General features: G+C 32.7%; 1 protein-coding gene across 5 annotated transcripts in view; it reads right to left on the bottom strand.

Annotated features, from left to right (window-relative positions):
- The window catches only part of Rttn (rotatin), a 182,362-nt gene that overhangs the window by 89,925 nt on the left and 72,176 nt on the right, over positions 1–20,261 (bottom strand). For all 5 annotated transcript variants that reach the window (XR_010041369.1, XM_003466520.5, XM_063231469.1 and 2 more), the window contains 4 exons: positions 9,125–9,279; positions 5,719–5,938; positions 1,223–1,351; positions 674–784 (listed from right to left, as the gene is read on the bottom strand). Coding sequence is in view for 4 of the 5 variants with exons in the window: in XM_003466520.5 (XP_003466568.2) it covers positions 674–784; positions 1,223–1,351; positions 5,719–5,938; positions 9,125–9,279 (615 nt within the window). In the remaining variant the exon portion in view is untranslated. The remainder of the gene's footprint in view (positions 1–673; positions 785–1,222; positions 1,352–5,718; positions 5,939–9,124; positions 9,280–20,261) is intronic.

Below are 20,261 nucleotides of genomic sequence, written 5' to 3'. Positions count from 1 at the left end.
GCTAATAAAGAGAAAGAATTAACATCAATTAAATAAAAGTGGGTAAGAATAAAGAGATTTGGAAAATTCTTATCCTACTCATGCAAAATAAAGGAAAGCTTATTCTAAATGGAACATGGAGGGCATGGCTGACCAACTATTTCATTAGGACATCTTAACTGTGATTTAGCCATCTCAGCAAGAGCCAGAACAGAGACAGGATCATATCAGCAAATATACTAGCAGGATAGGGTACAGAGAACAGAGAAGATACAATGGTGTGATGGGAGGCTGTCAGGCATGAATTTTACAGGCAAATGTGCACCACTGTTCAAGGAAAAGGAAAGTTGATCCTAAAGGTGACCACGTCACTTAGACTGAAGTGTGATTCTTTTGTGTGTGGGGTGAGATGCAAGCATGACTCACTCTTGGCCAGTTCGGGATTTTTCAAATCAGATTTTCAGCCGGACTATCCAGCAAAATTATGAACACTGAGCAGATTGTTTTTTTAACTTCGCTGTTCAACTGGTAGTAAAAAGCTGAAGCTCAGAGCTACTTGACAACTGCAGTGTTACTGTATAAGCTTTAGTAACTATAATAATTCCATAATATGAACATGCATAAGCATATAAGGTGTTCTGAAAAAAAATGTTTTAATCTAAACAAAATGAACTCAGTTCTTCTTTACACTGACCTCTGGGTCCCGATCAACCCACAAGGGAATCAGCCAAGCCAATCCTTGTTGAGCAGGACCATGTTCTTCACTATGACTACCCAAGGGCAAAAACCAGAGAGACATCCACTCCTAGAATGGAAAAAAGGAAAACGAGGAGAATGGAAACATTTTAGGATAAAATAAATTTTTAAACATCAAAACAAAGTGCATATGTATTTAAGAGTTGGTTTCAATTCATTATCTGGCCAAAACAATGCCAATAAAAATCTGTCTTTTCCTGAATAAATTAAAGTAACAGTTTTTCTATAAAAGCTGCTTCTTTTTCACAATGTAGCCAAAATATAATTTTGAAATGAAAGTAGATTTCAACCCCCCAAAATTTTCAAATAAAGTTCAAATTTCTATTAATACAGAACTTTCAAGAAACATTTTAGTCAAAAAACATTTCTGTCTCTGAAAAAAATCAAAAGGAACATTTTTATGTAGTGAGCTTATAGATTTAAAACACATCAGGCACAGCATATTCTTTTTCAGCAGACTGTGTCAGACAATGTTTAATGTTCTCACCAAGCTCTTAGCATGGGCCATCATCTCATGGGATAAGTGAAGCAAGCAAAGAACCGTGCTCTTTGTAACACCTTTTCCCATAAACGACATAGCGTTTCCTCCACGCTCCACGTAAAAAGAAGTAATGACCTGGAAAACAAATGTAAACATTTCATGGTAACTTTATTCTAATGGTATATAACGATAAACATGTAACTTTCTATCTTGTCAAACTCAAATATTAACTGCATAAAATTATAATATTCTCAGTTTATGTACTTACAAGTGACAATAATGGTGAGTTTTTGTTATGTGTAGTTCACTGATTAAAAAATATTCTTGGTAACATACTCCTAGGTATTTTGGCGCGGGGCGGGGGGGATTCTAAGGAATTTAACATTTTTTAGAAGTTACAGCACTCTTGTAAGTCAAAGGATTTACAAATATCTTGTTGAAAAGTATACACAGAAATTTCTAGCTCTATAAAAATCACTGACTACCTAGGCTATGCTAAATAATTATAATTTAATTATAAATAAACATTTTTCTCACTTCTGAGTGATCTTACATTTCCACTGCAGATTCAAATATATGTTTATTGCTTAATTCATTGGTTTTCAACTTTTCTCTCCCACATATCTGAAAGAACATATTACTGGCAACAACAAAAGAAATATTTTTAATCTGAAGGGACATTAGTTTAACTAAGAAGCTGTATCAGAAAAGCACTTCTATCTGATTTCTTTGGAATGTGTGGCAAACTTTTCTGTGCCATTTATATATAAATTACATATTATTCCTCAAAGAGGAGTTTGCAAAACATTTGTGAACTAATTGAGAAAAAACTCATATTTTGTCACCACATAAAATCAGTGAGACAAAACGTCACTTGTAAGTAGTAAAAGATTAAGAAAAAGAATGCTAACTATTTTTAGGTCACAAAACAGTCAAAATTTCTTGTTATCCGCACTAATACAATTCATTCACCCAAAATCTCCATGCTTTTAATGACCTCAAAATACTTCCATATTAGTCATTAATGTTAATCTATGTTTTTGGTTTATTTTTGTTTTGTTTTCCTAATTCAATTTATTTCTAATATTTGAAATACAGCTGTAATCCAGACTCCGTTTATACATATAATTTTTTAAAAAGTACTTCTGATTGTTCCTAAATATAAACAATATTTAACTTCTCTTTCAATTACAACTGTACATCTGATCTAAAAATAGATAAAGGTCATTTTTCAAAAGATGTGCTCCACAAAAGATGTACAAATGGGATATTTATAAATCACATTTCAACCAATTATTCTATAAGTTAGGTAATACAAAGTTGAGCAATATTTTAAATGCACTAGATCTGTCTTTATAAACATAGTTAGATCTTTAATATATCTTTTCAATATTACATACATCTTGCAGCATGGCACAATTAATTACTGCATTAATAGTATATTTTTTCACTATTTATAATTATTTAAGAAAATATAAATTTATTAAAGAAGCTATTATAAAAGTCACGTTAAATTTTGTAGTACAGCTAACTATATTTAGTCTTACAAAAATGCATTTTTGGAAAAATCAAAATACTCTGAAGTATAATTATTATTGAAAATACAAACACAAGATCAATAATGAAAGCACAAAAATAAAACACAATACATGAAAAAAATGTTCCATATCATTGGTCAGTTGAAAGATGCAAATTAATAAAATACATACCATTTAAATACATTTATGTTACATTACCAAGGTTATGCAAATTATATACTAATTCTAAAATATATAAAAGATACATTAATTAAATGATTCACCATTCAGCACCACGTAAAAATCACTGTTAAACAGATAAGGTAGCCATAGAATAGTGTGAATTTTTTAAAGATGATTCTCATAAGCTTTCAAGCTTATGTGTTCAACAGAGCACACATAAAATAAAAATACAGTGCATTTTTAAAAAGATAAGGTATTACATGAAAGTGACATTCACAAATTTTCACATACACTTAACATAAAAGATCAGTTAAATGTTATTTACTATCTAAGTATGAAAAAGCAAAGGCTTATTAAAGGAAAGTGAATACATTAGCTCCTCTACGGAACTCTGTGCAGTGATTAACACCTATAAAAGAGATGAAACTATGTGAAAGTCTTTTTAAAAAGCTTTTGAAAGAGTTGATAAATATAATAAAAAATTCAGAGACACTAGAAAAAATAAAAATGGAAATAATACTCAAAATGCAAAATTAACAGTCTCTTGCACCTAGGAAAAAGAAATCTAGATTGCTTTGGTGGGTACAGACTGGAGGTAGGCACAGACTGCAATGGCAAGTAGGAACCTGCAGCACAGGAAGGAGCAGGAGGCTACAGATGCAACTTGGTCAACACATGTTAGGTCTAAAATGCCCATTACTACCCACCGATTTGTTCATTTTTCAAAACATAACTACACATTGTCTCTTTGTGAGTCTTTCCAAAAGTCCTAATCCAATTAATGATTCTAATCTCTATCAGTTATTGACGCTTGAAAGTTATCAGAGCTTTTAAGGAAAAATAAGACTGGTAAATTTGACCTCTAAAGAACAATAAACCATTTTAGATTAGACAGGTTATGTAATGGCAAAGCAAAAGTAGACAGAGGTGCTGCCCCAAGTACCTCTGCACAAAGTGATACTGGTACAAAGGAGCCAGATGAGTACAAGGCAGACGAAGAGTACTCCGTTGCTGAGAAGCCTGTACTGTGTTGTCATGAAGTAGTTTTACAAATGCAGCTGTACCCTAAGCAAGTGGGGCAGAGATACAATACCTACTTCATCTGACCTAGGAAGCAATGTAACAGATTCATGCCAGACTTCTCGTAGTCAGGTGAATTAGAATCAAACTACTACTGGAAATTCTGCAAAAGCCTCCCATGTTCTCACATTTCAAAATGGTTACAGGAAATTCTGTCACCTTTAGAGCGGCTGCAGCTAAATCTTGTCCATTTGGCCCTGCTGCATGCATGCAAGACTGCGAGTGCACTGTAGCAAAGCTCTCCTGCAGGACTACACACAGCCATGTGATTGTTATATTTATCGCATCACATTGAAAATATTTTGAATTAAATGATGATGAAAGTATGATAAAAACACAGCATATTGGAATATAATTAAGGCCATATTTATAAGGCAATTAGAGCTGAAAGTACATTTGAGGGAAAAATATTTAATTAAGACCCCACATAAAAATTTTACAAAAGGAGCCACCAATTAAACAAAAAGACAAAGAATAAATTTATGCATAAATTAGTATGGGAAAACATCTAAAAGAAGGTCAATAAAACCAATGGTTCATTCTTTGATTAAAACTAATAAAACATACAACCACCAGTGACATCACGCGAGAACATGAAGAAAGGAATAATTAACGTCTGGAATGACAGCAACTACAGATTCAGCAGACGCTGATGAATAATTTTAGGATAAGTTTGAAATTTTAATAAAATCTTCTTACATTCCAGAAAATTATAACTAAAACCAAAACAAACAAAAATTCTAAATAATTCTAGATCTATTCAAAACACAAATTCACAATTTACAATCTTCAAAAATAAGAACTATGGGCCTGAATCCTGCACAGCTTTGTCACTGGATTTAATCAATAGGTAAAAATTAAGGGCCTTTGTTTTAAAATTAAAATCATGACCAATATATAAATATTGAGTGTTTTATGCATTAAGATTTAGAAAATAAAATTTCAAAATAGATACACTCATTTTCATTAAAAGATAAAAATGTTTCTAACAGGAGTACCCAAAACTGCCCTAAACTGAAAGAAAAATTAAATGTATTTCAACATTGCAGTATATCAAATGTCACCCAAATGAAATCCAACTAACTCCTATAGCTTTCTATACCTACAGGTAACAAAATGAATGTCATAGCATGCTGAAACAAACCAGCCCAGACGTATGATTCTATTTATTCAATTTTTAAAATCAAATTATTTCACATACACTATAGACACAACTCAAAGTTATCAAACTATCAAGAAATGCCAGGATGTTGAATGCCAAAACTAATCAAAATAACTGCCATTTGAAAAGAAGCAGAGAACAAGAGGAATACGATGAATGCTGCTAGGGAGCCAGCTATTCTCTTTTTCTAGATAGGGTAATTACATGAGTGCTCCCTACGTGATAATTCATTGAGCTTCATATTTATGTTTGGTGTATTTTCTGAATATGTGCTATATTCACAATTAAAAAGATTAACCAAAATAAATGGATAAAAAATTGCAAATAAACAAATTATCCTAATGAAGAGATTTAGATATAAGCTTTAGTGTTTCTTGAAAATAAGAGTGTAATCTTACATATTTTTAATATATTTAACCATTATGATGAGCTATGTAATTATTGTATAATAACTGTAAATACAATAAGATATAATGCACTCATGCATGGTGTATAACGAATACAATTAGTAGGAAGTAAACAGCTATTATTCAAGGAGTTGTTGCTTTTATTTTATTTACCTCCAGAAGACCTGACAAATACTTCATGCAAATTTCAAGTGGCTTTGTGGAAGGAGAGTGTGAGCTCCATCCTGGAAATGCAGTGAGGTGAGCCATCCCTCTCAGAGTCCGCTCCAGGGAAGGCAGGCCATAAAAATGAGGAGCATCTGTGACCCTCAAACACTGGAGCAGTTTCAGACTCAGCTGTGTTTGGAAGACGTAAAAAAGTTCCAAGCATTTCCTAGGCACGTAAAAGGAAGAAAATCAATCAGACAGCAAGCATAATGGGCTGAAAGAACTATTTTATTGGCTGTAGAAAGTTATGACATAGTAGAAGTATGAACCAGAAAAACAGCAGAAAATATTCTCTCTGTAAACAAGACTTTTCATGGGAAACATAACAAAAGTATTGACTAAGGTATGTAATGTTAAATATAACTAACAATTACATGAAAAAAATATATAAACAGTTATGGGTGTTGCCACCCAATAGTGAAATAAACAGTTGAAACAAAAACTGAACAACCTTTGAGTTCAGTTGGTACACAGTAAAACTATATTTAGGGCATTTAGTATCAGGAAAAACTTTGATTTTTAATTGACTATAGTGCCATTTACATGGAAAACTAAAAGGAAAAAAGAAGGTTAAACAAGTTTAACATATAATTAAGCAAACAGTCAGAAATAGATCCAGAGAATAATTTTCTATTAGAAAACATAATTCCTAAAAGTAAGCAGCTCACCATGAGTTCAAATTCAGAGAAGATAATATTTATATAACAAACTACTGAATAAAATCTCAAATTTCATTTTTTAGATAATTGGACTCAGAAAATGATAACTGACTACATTATCATCTATCCATCAGGTATAGTATATGATTTTTAGAATCATAATTTTATATACTCAATATCCAGCTACTTTTAAATAATTTTAGTAACACAGATACTAAATATTACTTATTTAAATTGATCTTATAGTTCAATAGAAAAAATGAATTTAATTAATACTGTTAAAAAGTTTTTGCTGGTTTTTTAACATTCAACATACCTAAACAAATCATTCTCACAACTCCTCTCACCTTAATGACTTCAGAAAGAAAATTAAACCAAAGGGATTGGTGGCACTCCAATTGTCTACCTGTAAGCTCATATAAACCCTAGCATACCTTTTACCAATTCCTTCTCAGGTTTCTGCAAACCTTTCTGAAGCTCCAAAGAAAAAAATGAAATTATCAGAAATAAACACATGCCATTTCCTTCTTTCGTCTTTACTTACTTACCTATTTTATTTATAGAGTGGTACCTTGGTTCACAAACCCTTTTGTGTGCAAACCATTTAGTTCACAAACAAAAGTGTTTGGTAAAATTTTGTTTTTGTATGCAAACTTTGAATTGGGTGACAAACAGGACTGCGGTTACCTTACCCACACAAACATAAACTTGTCTGTATAAGTCACAGAACAAATTAAGCTTGTGACCAAGAGGGCTGGGGATTTAGCTCAGCGGCATAAGCACCTGCCTTGCTAGCAGGCGGTCGTGAGTTCGATCCCCGGTACTGATAAAAAAAATGAAAAAGACAAAAAAAAAAACAAACAAACAAAAAAAAAAAGCTTGTGACCAAGGTACCACTGTACATATCTCTTTATCCCAAATTATTTTCAATATGGAATGTATTTGCAAAGTACTTGTCTCTTTGCCACTCCTCATGTTCTCATTATGTAGCTCCTTTCAAATGTCATATATATTCGAGATCAAGTCTTGATTTCTAGCAGAAAGCACAAGATGAGGAAAAATGTGTTTCTGTGTACCACAAAGTGTTACTCTTAGGAAATCTGATCACCAAATGAATGAATACAGAAAATATGATATATTTGCACAATGGTGAACTAAACTTAGCCATAAGGAAAGATAAATTTGAGTCATTCATAAAAATGGATTACCTTCAGACCAAAATGTTAAGGGACATAAATCAGACACACAAGTATAAAAACCACGCTTTCTTTTACATGAGAAACCTACTGTACAAATAATTTAAAGGAGAAATAAGGGATGCATAATAGGAACCAAAGAGACACATCTTTTATAAATTGAAAAGGGATTTAGGAGGGACTGAGGGAAAAGGAAAGAGAAGTAAAAAGAATTTTAAGATGTGTTATATACATATAACCATTCTCCATGATGAATGTAACTGCTTTGTACTGCAAACATGTTTTAATAAAAATCTATATATTTTTAAAGACGCCTGCCTTTATCTCATCTAATCTGAAACTCATCCTGGATTAAATCCAGTGCTGGGGAACATGTGTCAAGACACATATTGGTAAGAGCTTTATCTACTCTGTGAAGCAACTAATAAGAGCCAAAAATAGACTAGCCTAAAAGCTCACTGAAAAGAAGCCTGAGAGGTGAGATGTTTTGGGCAGATAATTTAACCACACATAATGAAATTAACAGAAGAAAACAGCAAAATTCATAAATGTCCACAATTTAAGAAATTCTTATATAGCAAATGGGTCATAGAAAAAATCACTAAGGAAACAGCTTGAAAAAAATTAAAATGAAAGCACAATATACCAAAACCTAGGGAATAAAATGAAAGCAGTGACTAGAAAGATATTTATATTACAAACAACTGTATCAAAAAATCTAAAATCAATATCCCAACTTTATATCTTAAAGAAACAAGAAAAAAACTAAACTACAAAATTATAGAAGAAAATAACAAAATTTAGAGCAGAAATTAATGAAATACAGAAAAGAGAAAAATAAACAAAAAGCTGGATCGCAGACATTAGTAAAACTGATAAATCTACAGCTAGACCGACAAAGCAAAAAAGAAATCTCTCAAATTACTACCTTAAATGAAAGTAAGGAAACCACTATTGACCTTATAGAATTAAAAAGGACTATAAGGGTACACCACAAACAATTTATATACCAACAAGTGAGAAACCAACAAATTATCAAAAATATTCAAACTAAAAAACAAAAGAGAAAATCTGAATAGGCCTATGGCACAATAATCAAAACTTCCAAACAATAAAAGGTCCAGAACATCAGAAATCATTTGAATTGGCCAACACCCAACTGTCATACACTGTTACAGAACTGAGGGCTTGTTTCTGAGGGAAAATGCACATATCTGACATCAAAAGTCTTCTGTGCTGCTGCAGATGAGAGCAGAGGAAAAGGAGACACTTCATCTTTCTCCCCAGTACTGTGTGTGTGTGTGCACGTGAGTACTGATTGAACAGGTACATCCAGTCTATACTAGATATTCAAATAAAACATAGACTAATTATAACTCATTAGTACTTACACATTGTTATCTTACTTTTAAAGAAAGGGGAAGTAAAGCAGTAAAAAAATGAGAAGAAAACTGGGTTCAGTGTAGTTGTTCCCAATCTTTATAATACAACTGGTACCTGTCAGTAACTGCCTTGAAACAGAGCAGCAAGGTATTGAAGAGAGAAATCAGTTCTTTCTGCAGTTGTTGTCTCACAGCTGTCCGGATGTCATCAGTTTCTTCTGGTGTTTGTGACTCTGTCAGAACCAGCAGGTCTAAGAGTGGGTTTGGATTCTAAAAAATGAAATTTATAAAAAATGTACTCAAACTCTAATTGAATTGTGTGCTGTTTCCGATAAAGGTTTTTGTTGCAAACTTCTCTACATTAACTAGGTTAATTACTTTAACCAGTACATTTAGTCTATAATTGCATTAATAGACTAAACTGAAAAAGTTGCTTACTATGTTACCTCAACAGAAAGAAAGTAAATCTATTATACAAAACTGAGGAAAACAGAATCATAACAAGAAATAAAAATCATATATAATCATCCCTCAGAGGGATCCACACTGGTACACATTATATCCTTTCCATTTCTGTAAGTCGAGAATTATAATTATACAAATAAATCTGATACTAAATTCACACCAATCACTCAAAAAGGAGAAGTCAGGTTTTCTACAGTGCAGGCTGGGTGTGCAGGGGGCACACAATAAGCATCTTAAAGTGCCTCTATGACCTCTGAATAAAATGGTGGAATACTCGTCTCTTTCATGTTATTATGAGACTGAGAAGAGTTCTGAATTAGAAAGGATAAATTATATTCCAGAAAGAAATACCTCTGAAAAAAAGAGGACAGAAAAGTTAAGAAGCATGAAAATACAGAAAGACAACACAGAGAAAATATGAAGCAGTCTGCAATGCCAACGCAGGCCTGATTTTGGGGGGGGGGCTGTGAGGAAAACCGCAAACATAAGCCTTAGCTTATTCCATCTTATTATTGTACTTTTTCTGCAACTACTGGTGGTAGAGCTCTTGCTTTAATTAGTTTTCACTGTATTTCAGTATCTGGTTTGTCTTCTGTTGTCACTATTACCAAAGTTTGCTTTCTCCTCTATAAGTAACATGGAGATTCAAGTCATGAGCCCCAGATAAAAGTGGAAGATATATCCATCCTGATAGAAGTGTAAATCTCAACATGGACATACAAGAAAATCACTAACAAGGCAATATGACTACTCCAAAGCTTCGTAACTCTTCAGTAACTGATTTCAAACAGATCAAAATGGATGAAATTCTGGACAAAGAATTCAAGTTTGACTTTTATCAAGGACTTCGAAGAAGACATAAATAAACAGCTAAATAAACTGAGGACGACAATACATGAGAAGGAGCAATTCAATGAACAGAGATTGTAAAAAAGAACCAAACAGAAATCTTGGTAATAAGAAGCTCTATAAATCAAATCAAAAACTCAAGGATAGGAAAGGAAGAAATTAAATTATCATTATCTGCAGATGAGATAATATTGAGGATCCCTGCAGTGAGTCCCCAATTTCCTGAGAGCTGTTACAGTGCATGGCAAAAAGAAAGAGCAAGAGACAAATAGCAATGCATTGCGGATCTAGGGGTTGGCCAGTGTTCACAGGAAAAAAGGCCACAGGGCAGCCGGAACCTTGGTATTTATTGATCATACTTCCATTGAGGAACATGGTGAAGGGATTGCAGCTGGAAGTGCTAGACAAGTGCATCCGACAGATAAAGTCTGCAAAACATGGAACAAAGCATTTTTTAGAAAGGAACACAACAGCCAGATTCAGGTTGTAGTGAATGTGTTATCTGTTTTGTAGTCAATTCTGGGAAAGAATTTTCTCTGGAGTCACACAGGCCTCAGCAGAGACTTTATTTCATATCTTAGGCCCAGTCTCTGGGTCCTCTCCTCTAGGCTCAGTTGTGGCTGTTGGCGACGGGTAGTGTCAGCCCATGTGCCATCTCAGTGCTATCATGAGGCAAACACACATTTCCAGCCAGACACCTTTATTAAACAGAAAACCAATTTAGGGAAATCACCTCTGAATAACCTGCACTGTTCATGGCTAAACAAAATCAGTACTGGATTTGTAGGAAATCAACATGTTCGTAACATGATACTCTACACAGAAGATCCCAAAAACTTCACCAAAATAATATCCAAATTCAGTAGCATAGATAGACACAAAAGTAACAGTCAAAACTCAACAGGTTTTCAGTAAACAAATAAAAAATTCAGAGAGAAATTAGGAAAGCCATGCCCTTTATAATAGCATCCAAAAAAACTGAAATGCTTAGGAATCAATCTAACAAAAGAAGTAAGAAATCTGTACATTGAAGATTATAATACTCTGAAAAAGGAGATGGTAGAGGATATCAGAAATTGGAAAGATGTTCCTTACTGTTGGGTAGAAAGAACCAACATGGTGAAAATGGCCATACTCCCAAAATTGTTATATAGACTTAATGCAGTCCTGATCAAAATACCATGATATACCTCACAGAACTAGAGAAAACATTCCTAAAATTCATTTGGAACCAAAAGAGACTTAGAACAGGAAAAGTAATTCTGGGCAACAAAGGTAAGGCAGGAGGCATCACAATCCCTGACTTGAAATTATACTACAAGGCTTCTGTAATAAAAACAGCATGGTACTGGAAAAAAAAAAAAGACCTGAGGATGAGTAGAACAGAGTAGAAGGTTAGACACAACTAAAAACATACTCAGCCACCTTATCTTTGACAAAGGGGCCAAATATGTTCACTGGAAGAAAACCTCTTTATTAAATGGTGCTGATAAAACTGACTTTCCACATGTCAAAGACTAGGCCATGTCTATCACCATACACTAAAGTAAAATTGAAATGGATCAAAGATCTGAAAATTAAAACAAAAACTAAATCTGGAAGAGAAAATACGTAGAACTCTTGAAGACTAGGATAGGGAAAGACTTCATAAAGAAAACCCTAATGGCACAGGAAATACTATAAAGACTTGACAACTGGGATCTCATTTTATTAAAAAGCTTTTGCACTGCTAAAGAATTCACCAACAGAGAAAAAAGACAACTCACAGAGCAGAAAAAATCTTAGCTACTTTTTCTTCAGACAAAAGACTAATATTTGAAGCACATAAAAAATTGAAAAAAATCAAACCTTCAAATTTAAAAACCCAATTCATAAATGAAATGAATAGACACTTCTCAGAAGAAATACAGATAGCAAATAAATGCATGAAAGAATGCTCAACATCATGATCATTTGAGAGATGCAAATTAATGCAATGCTGAGATTTCATCTCATTCCAGAAAGAGTGACTATCATCAAGAAACCAATCAATAACAAATACTGGTGAGGTTACAGGGTAAAAATGAATCCATCTGCACCAGTGTAGGCTGGTGCAGTCACTGTGGAAATCTGTGGAGCTTTCTCTAAAAATTAAACTAGAACCCAGCTGATCCCTTTCTGGGTATCTTCCCAACAGAATTAAAAGTATCATATCACAGGCATAAAATACACACCCCATGTTGATAGCAGCAGAGATTGTAATAGCTTAACTCTTGGAAACAGCTCAAATGCCCATCAACTGATGAATGGATAAAAGGGGGGTTCTGAATACAATGGAGTACTACTCAACATCAATAAGGAAAAACTCGAGACATTTATAGTTAAATGGATGAATCTTGAGGCCATACTCAAACTGAAATAAATCAGATGCACATGTACATATGTGTAAGAAACTGGCATAAGAAGCTGCAAGTGTAAATAAGAACCAAAATGTATAATACATACTCTGACATAGGAAAAAAATTGCTCAAAAAGAAAGAGAAAGGGGGATGGACAGAAAGGAACGAAGGAAAAAGCAAAAATGAGGGGGAACACAGCTTTGTAAATAAGGAAGGGAAGAGAGGTGGAATGGAGGACACAGGAAAGGGGGAAATAAAAAAAGAACTAAAAATCAATTCCAAGTGGATTGGAGACCTAAATACAACACCTGACACTTTGAAAGTGTGAGCTAATAGTACACAGAAGTAAAACATTTAAAGTCACAGGCACTGACAATGACTTCCTGTACAGCGGTTCACCAGCTCAGGAAACAAGAGTTGACAAACATAACTGCGGTAAATCAAGGAGCTTCTGCACAACAAAGGAAATACTATAGTGAAGAGACTGCCCACAGAATGGGAGAAAAATATTCACCAGCTCCTCTTCTGAAAGGAGATTACTATTCAAAGTACATAAAGAACTCGAAAATCCATAATCAAAGATAGGCAAATGAGCCAAGTAGACATTTTGCAAAAGAAGAAACCCAAATGGCAAGTTATTATGTAATAAAGTGTTCAATATCTTTAATCATCCAGACAATGCAAATCAAAACTACAATGAGATTCCATCTTACCCAGTGAGACGGCCTATCATCAAGAATAATGGGAAAAAAAGAAAGAGACAAAAGAAAAAACAGGGTAAAAAAAAAAAACGCTGGTGCAGGGGTAAAGGAACATTTGTAGGTTTCTGCTAGGAATGTAAATGAGTACAGTTATCCACCATGTAAATCAGTATGGAGACTCCTCAAAAAGCTAATAGTAGAACTATTATATGAACTACCAGTTATACTCAAAGGAATTAAAGTCACTATACTACACAGAGTTCCATTATCCATATTCTCTTAAGCAAAAGTCATAATAGCAAGACATGGAATCAGCCCAGGTGCCAATATAAGAATGAATGGACAAAGAATTATGTAGTATATACACAGTATGGAGTATTACTCAGCCATACAGAAAAAAGAAATCTTTGTGTTGCAGGAAAAAGAACAGAACTGAAGATCATTATGTTAAGTGAAATGCGCCAAATGCAGACATGTATTACATGTTTTATCTAACATATGGAATCTCAAAAAAAAAAAAAGACATGGAAGATAAGACTGTTAGACAAGAAGAAGAGAACAGTAAGTAGAGAGAAAGAAGAGTTTACAGTTAAGACAATGGGGAAATAGATATGACCAATCCATGTATGAAAATTGCCATGGTATTATCCATATTTTGTAAAATTAATGTGTAGTAATAAAAATACAAAGATTATAAAATAAATAAAATGAATATATGATAATTTTATGGGGTAGTAGAGTCCCTAAAAGAAAACAGCGACACTGAGTGAAACACTTTGTTATTAAAATTATTTTCTGAAGAGTGTGCTGGTGTATGCCTGTAATTCCAGCCGAGTCAGGGGGATCACCTTGAGTCTAAGGCCAGTCTAAGGCCAGCCTAGGCTACACAGGCAGGTTAAAACCCACCTAAATTACAGGTTGAGACTCTGTTTCCAAAAAATAAATAGAAATATAACTATTTACTTCTATTTAGTGTTATTACAAATATTTCATCAAAAACCTTAGTTTAATATTGGATTATCATCTAGAAAAATTATATTACTGTCTACTAGATAATAAATGATTTATAATTTCATTGAGCTACAAGAAATAGTTTCATCAATTCAATTATGTCTTATCTACAAATTCAGAACAAGGAAATCTAAATCAAATCACAATAATGATTTTAACTTCTTTACTATATGTTGCCAAATCATCCCTGCAAAAAGTATAGTAATGCCCTTAACTGAGCATGAAGTAAAAATGTCGACAAGCACCCACGCCAATACTGAGGATTATCAATGTTATATTTTTTGCCTATCTAATAGGCTATTAAGCAAATAAAATCAGCCTTCTATAAAATTTGTCCTGTTTTTCCAACTTAAAAAACGGTTACTAAGACACATAAAAGGATTATTTCTAACAAAACAGAGGGATTAACAGATATGCAGAATATTTAGTAATCACAGTAGGCATTCTGAAAAGACAGAACAAAATTTCATTTAATTTTTGATTAAATTAAAAGCATTTCATTTTCACTTTGGCATTACAATGACCTATAAAGAGGGTAAGTCACTGAGGAAGAGCAAGAAACATCATACTCTAAAGCTAGTTAATAATTCACCCTTACTGCCTTTTTTTCTGTTACTGAAGATTTAACCCTCTGCCTTTCCACTGAGCTGTATCCCCAGCCCCTTTTTATTTTGAGATAGACTCTCAGAGTTACTAAGTGGCCCAGCTGGGCTCCAACATCTGATCCTCCAATGTGTGATCCTCCTAAATCAGCCTCCCAGAAAGTTTGGATTACAGGTGTGCACCACTACACCTAACTCGATACCATCCTCAGTACTGTGTCATCAGTAGTACATATAATGACATAAAAAGAGAGATGAAATCTAAATCACTGTTACAAAATCCTTCATGTAAAAGAAAAACCTCAAAAGTAATTATGTATCTTTTAGAGAAAAGAAATATAGAAATGAAAGAAAATTTGCATATTACAAGTAGATATACTTCAATAAATTACACACAAGCATAAATAGTATAGTTCGGAACATTTGGAAAGCAATGGGTAGGGATGGTTTGCTTTTAATGTATTTCAATATATTTTTATCTGAGTAATATTTTTCCCAATGTTTCTGTTGACCAAGAAATACCTATGGATCAGTTAAAACTACATAAAATACAACTGCCAAATCTATGCTTCACATCTGAATAAAACAGTCAAAATACATTATGACAGTAAATTCTGTGTAGTACCTAGCCCTAAATAATCAAAGGCAGACTTACATTCACATACCTTTTCACTCCCACAAATATTAACGAAATAAGGTGTTTATACTAAGATTTAAAAAAACCCAGTTTGGCACAATATATTTCAACTATAATGAGTTATTAATTCTCACAGATAAAAATTAAGTGGAAACTACCATTAGTATGCTGATAACAGTAAGTGTGTATCTAAAATAAAAATTCTTCCAAAGAATCTCATTGTATTACCGATTTGTTTCTGCTTGTATGCTATTGAGACTTTTCCCCTTTGTATCTTCAATTCACATGTTTGCATTAACTTTCAGTGAACCTCAGCAGCACCACTTCTAAAATTTGGGATGAATTACCATCCCTTAAGTACAACAGGAACAGAAGAGACTTCTCTACTGATGCCTATTGATCTTAAATAATTAATCACACCAGAAGTTTTGATCTTTAGACATTAGTACTCAATCCTAATTTTAAACCAACTACTTGAAACATCACCTTGTCACTGTTGACCTCCAAAAAACAATTCCTATAATGATGGCTCTCTTTCTTTATGCATACACTGTTATCACTCATCAGAGTCAATTTTACCTCCATTCACACAGAAGAATGTACAGTGCCATCTATGAACTCTGATAGCACATGAGCCTGTTATGTGAAAGGCAGCCAAGAAAGAGACATAGAGTATGTAGTCCTAACTAGCCTCACCGAAGAAAGAAAGAAAATTATAGTCTCATTTTTTAAGACAACATCAAGATCTTTTAATAAAACTAAAATATAATGTGTCAAGGACAGAATTACTTATATCAGATTTCTAACCCAAGGAGAAGTGGTTACATTTCAGATAATACAAAATGTGCTTACTGCAATGCACAGCAGTGAAGCTCATTAATCCCAAACATCTCTGCCATGATATGTGGAACACCACAACGGCTGACAAATCACTAACATGAATTATAATATATATTAAGGTAAACATTTATACCCACGTAGCAAAGATAAGCTTCCTAGATGAAGGCCTCTCAAATGAAGGTGGTTCAGAGTATCCTTGAGGAAGGCGCAAGAGACACTGTTTAATTTTATTATTACATGTTTGTGACACATAATGACTACTTGTGGGTATTTGGTACATATATATGACACATCTTAATTCTTTTTATATCCTCTTCCTTTCTCCATCCTCCTTCTTTTGGAAATGGGAAAGGAACAAAAAAAAACCCTCATCTTTATGAATTTCTATCAGAAAACTCATTCTGATAAGAATGGTATTCAATTAAAGCACTACTTGGTTGTTTTTTATATTTAAAAATTATCATTATATAAAATACAAAATAGTAGGACTATAAATTCCAAAAGTGTCTAAGAATTATATTGGTAATAAATAAATGCTTTCTTCAAACGCATGAATAGAATTTTCAGAGATTTCATTCCTAAATCTTTGCCCCAGATGTCAGCTGACTTTTTCACTTCCTATTAGCACTTCTAACTTTCTCACTTTTCACTACCATAATTTTTGCATATCTTTTCACATGTCTCTATTTCAAAACAATTTTAAATGCTAATTTCACTGACAAGTTTAAATAATTTGTCACTTATTTTAACCATGTCAAATAAACTTTAAAAGGCATTTTATTTTGGTTGCTTGCTTAAGATTTCTTTATCCTGAATACTGGCTATTACCTAACACTTATTAATTTAATTTTAAAGCATGATGTAGAATAAAGTCACCTGATACCAAAAGCTTAAGCCAATTTGGCTTACTCTTCAAAGTATTAGTACTAATACATACCACTAGTACTAGTAATAAATGAGAACATAAACTAAAAACTTACCAAAGAAAGGCTTGACAGCATATAAAGTCAAATAAGTAAATTTAATTTATCAAAAAATCTTTAAAATTACCTTGAGTATGCAGAACTATATACAGACCAATATACTACAACTATATTAGAATTTAAGATTAATTTTATAATTATAAATAAATTATAAAACATATATTACCAGTCATACTAGAAAATTCAAAGTCATTTAAATGTATGTTTGAAAGATCTTAAGACTTAAATCATATTCATTGTCTTCTCCAATCACAACGGTATGAAACCACAGAAAACGGTAAGAATTTTAGGAAATTCTCAAACACATAGAAATTAAGCAACATGGCCCTAAACAACATTGAAAGGATAATTTAAAAAACCTAGAGACCAAAATTTAAAAAAAAAAAAAAAATGGACACTGAATGAAGCAAAGCTTAGCGTATGCATAAGGAGGAAGTTAATCCAGTAACACCTATAATAAAAAGGTCTCAATCTAATACTATACCTTAAAAAACTGGAAAAGAAATTAGCCTAAAGTTACTAAAAGGCAGAAAATAATAAATATCAAAGTAAAAACTGAATAAAATAGAGATAAGAAAAACTATAGAAAAGATCAGTTCATTTCTTGAAAATACAAACTAGACTAAGAAACAAAAAGACAATTCAAATAACTGAGAAATGAAACAGCAAACATTGTAAATGCCTTCCAGAAACACAGAGTATAATAAGACACTATTATAAATAACTACACACCTAGCATAAGATAACCTAAAAAAATAGATGACTATATACATTTTACCAAGACCAAATTATGATTGAAGTAAAAATAAAAAAGGAGATTAAATTAATAACAGTAAGTCTCCCAACAAAGAAGAAACCCGTATCTGATTGGTTTCATTGCAGAATTCTACCAAATGTTTCAAGAAGAACTAATAACAAAGCTTTCAAACTGTTCAAAAACCTGAAGAGGAAACACTTCTAACCTCAGTTCATGAGGCCAGTCTTCCTGATCTACCAAAGGAAGGCAAGGACAATAAAAGGAAATCACAGGATAATATCATCTCTGATGAAAATAAATGCAAAAAGTCTTAGCAAAATATTAACAAATGACATCCAATAGTATGCAAAAAGGATCATTCACTATGACTAAATGAGATTCATCATATGTAAGGACACATTCAGGCATGCAGATTGTTCAATATATGCAAATACATAAATGAGATACAACATAGTAACAGAATGAAGGGGAAAACCTCATGAAAACAGAAGAGATGCAGCAAATGCATTTGACAAAATTCAATTTCTTTTTATAACAAAATGTCTCAATGATTAGATATAAAAAGGCTACAATTCAATAAATGCCATTTGTTACAAGTGTTTTGGTGCTAACATACTCAATGATGAACATATGAAAGCTTTTTAAAATCAGGAACAAGACAAGAACAGTCCATTCTGATCATTTATACTCAACACACTGCTAAAATCCTAGCCAAAGCAACTAGACGAAGAATAGAATGAAAGACATTCAAATTGGAAAGGAAGAAATTAAACTACCCATTTGTAAACAACATGATCCTATATACAGGGAATACTAAAACCTGTACAATAAATAAATAAATATCATTAAGAACTAATAAGTTCAGTAAAGTTTCAGAATACAAAAATCAGCATTCAAATATCACAACTGGTTTTGTACAAAAATAAAGAAATCAAGATAATAATTCAATTTAAAGTAAATATAAAAAATAATACCTAGGAAAATAATATTGCCAAAATAGCGATACTACTCAAAATGATTTATAGATTCTATACAACCTCTAACAAAATTCAAATGACATTTTCATCAAAATAGACAAAATAAACCAGGTTGGTAACACACATCTGTCTGTAATCCCAGCACTGTAGGAGGTTGAGGCAGGATGATCCAAATTCAATCCAACCAAGCCAATTTATTAACACCCTGTCTCAAAATTAAATATAAAGGGTTATGGATACAGCTCAGGGTAAAAGCTATAAGCTCTACATATTATGAAGAGAAATTAAACAAAGTGAAATTAAAAGAAAATTCTAAATTTCATATGGAATGACCTAAGGTCCCAGGTAATTGTAGCAATCCTAATCATTACATGTGATTTTATAATATACTACAAACTGGGTGTGGTGGTACATGCCTAAAATCCCAGCACTCAGGAAGCTGAGGCAAAAGGATTACGGCAAGTTTGAGGTCAGGCTGGGGAACAAAGTGAGTTCAAGGCCAGCCTAAACTGCAGAGTAAAACTCCATCTCACTAAGACTAGTAATTGATACAAACCAGTGGAAAAGAATAAATAGCCCAGGAGTAAATCAACATTTGTAGTCAACTGATTTTCCACCATGATTTCCAAAACCCACAGTACAGAATGGCCAGTATCTTCAATAACTGAATATTCACATACAGAAGAATAAAATTAGAAGCTTATCTCACATGAGCTACAATAATTAACTCAAAATGGAGACTTAAAACACAATACTTGAAACTATAAGTTTAGTAAAAGACAACACAGCCCCATATGATATTGGTCAGGTAATAATTTTTAAGATATAACTCTAAAAGTATAAGCAATAAATAAAAGGAGAAAAATGGAGTTACATCAAACTAAAAAACTTTGATGCAGCAAAGGAACAGAGTGAAAAAATAACACTCGGAATAGGACAAATCTACAAATAATACTACTGATAAGACAACAATTCAAAACTTCATATGGAAACAGAAGAGAACCAGAATAGCAAAAGTAACCACGGGAAACAAAAGTAAAGCAGGAAGCATC

The sequence above is a fragment of the Cavia porcellus genome, unplaced genomic scaffold (assembly GCF_034190915.1).
Source record: "Cavia porcellus strain 051 isolate PalLab524CR breed Dunkin Hartley unplaced genomic scaffold, mCavPor4.1 scaffold_20, whole genome shotgun sequence".
Lineage (NCBI taxonomy): Eukaryota > Metazoa > Chordata > Mammalia > Rodentia > Caviidae > Cavia > Cavia porcellus.
The sequence above is the reverse complement of the archived record's forward strand: the minus strand, read 5'-3'. Positions and strand labels throughout refer to the sequence as shown.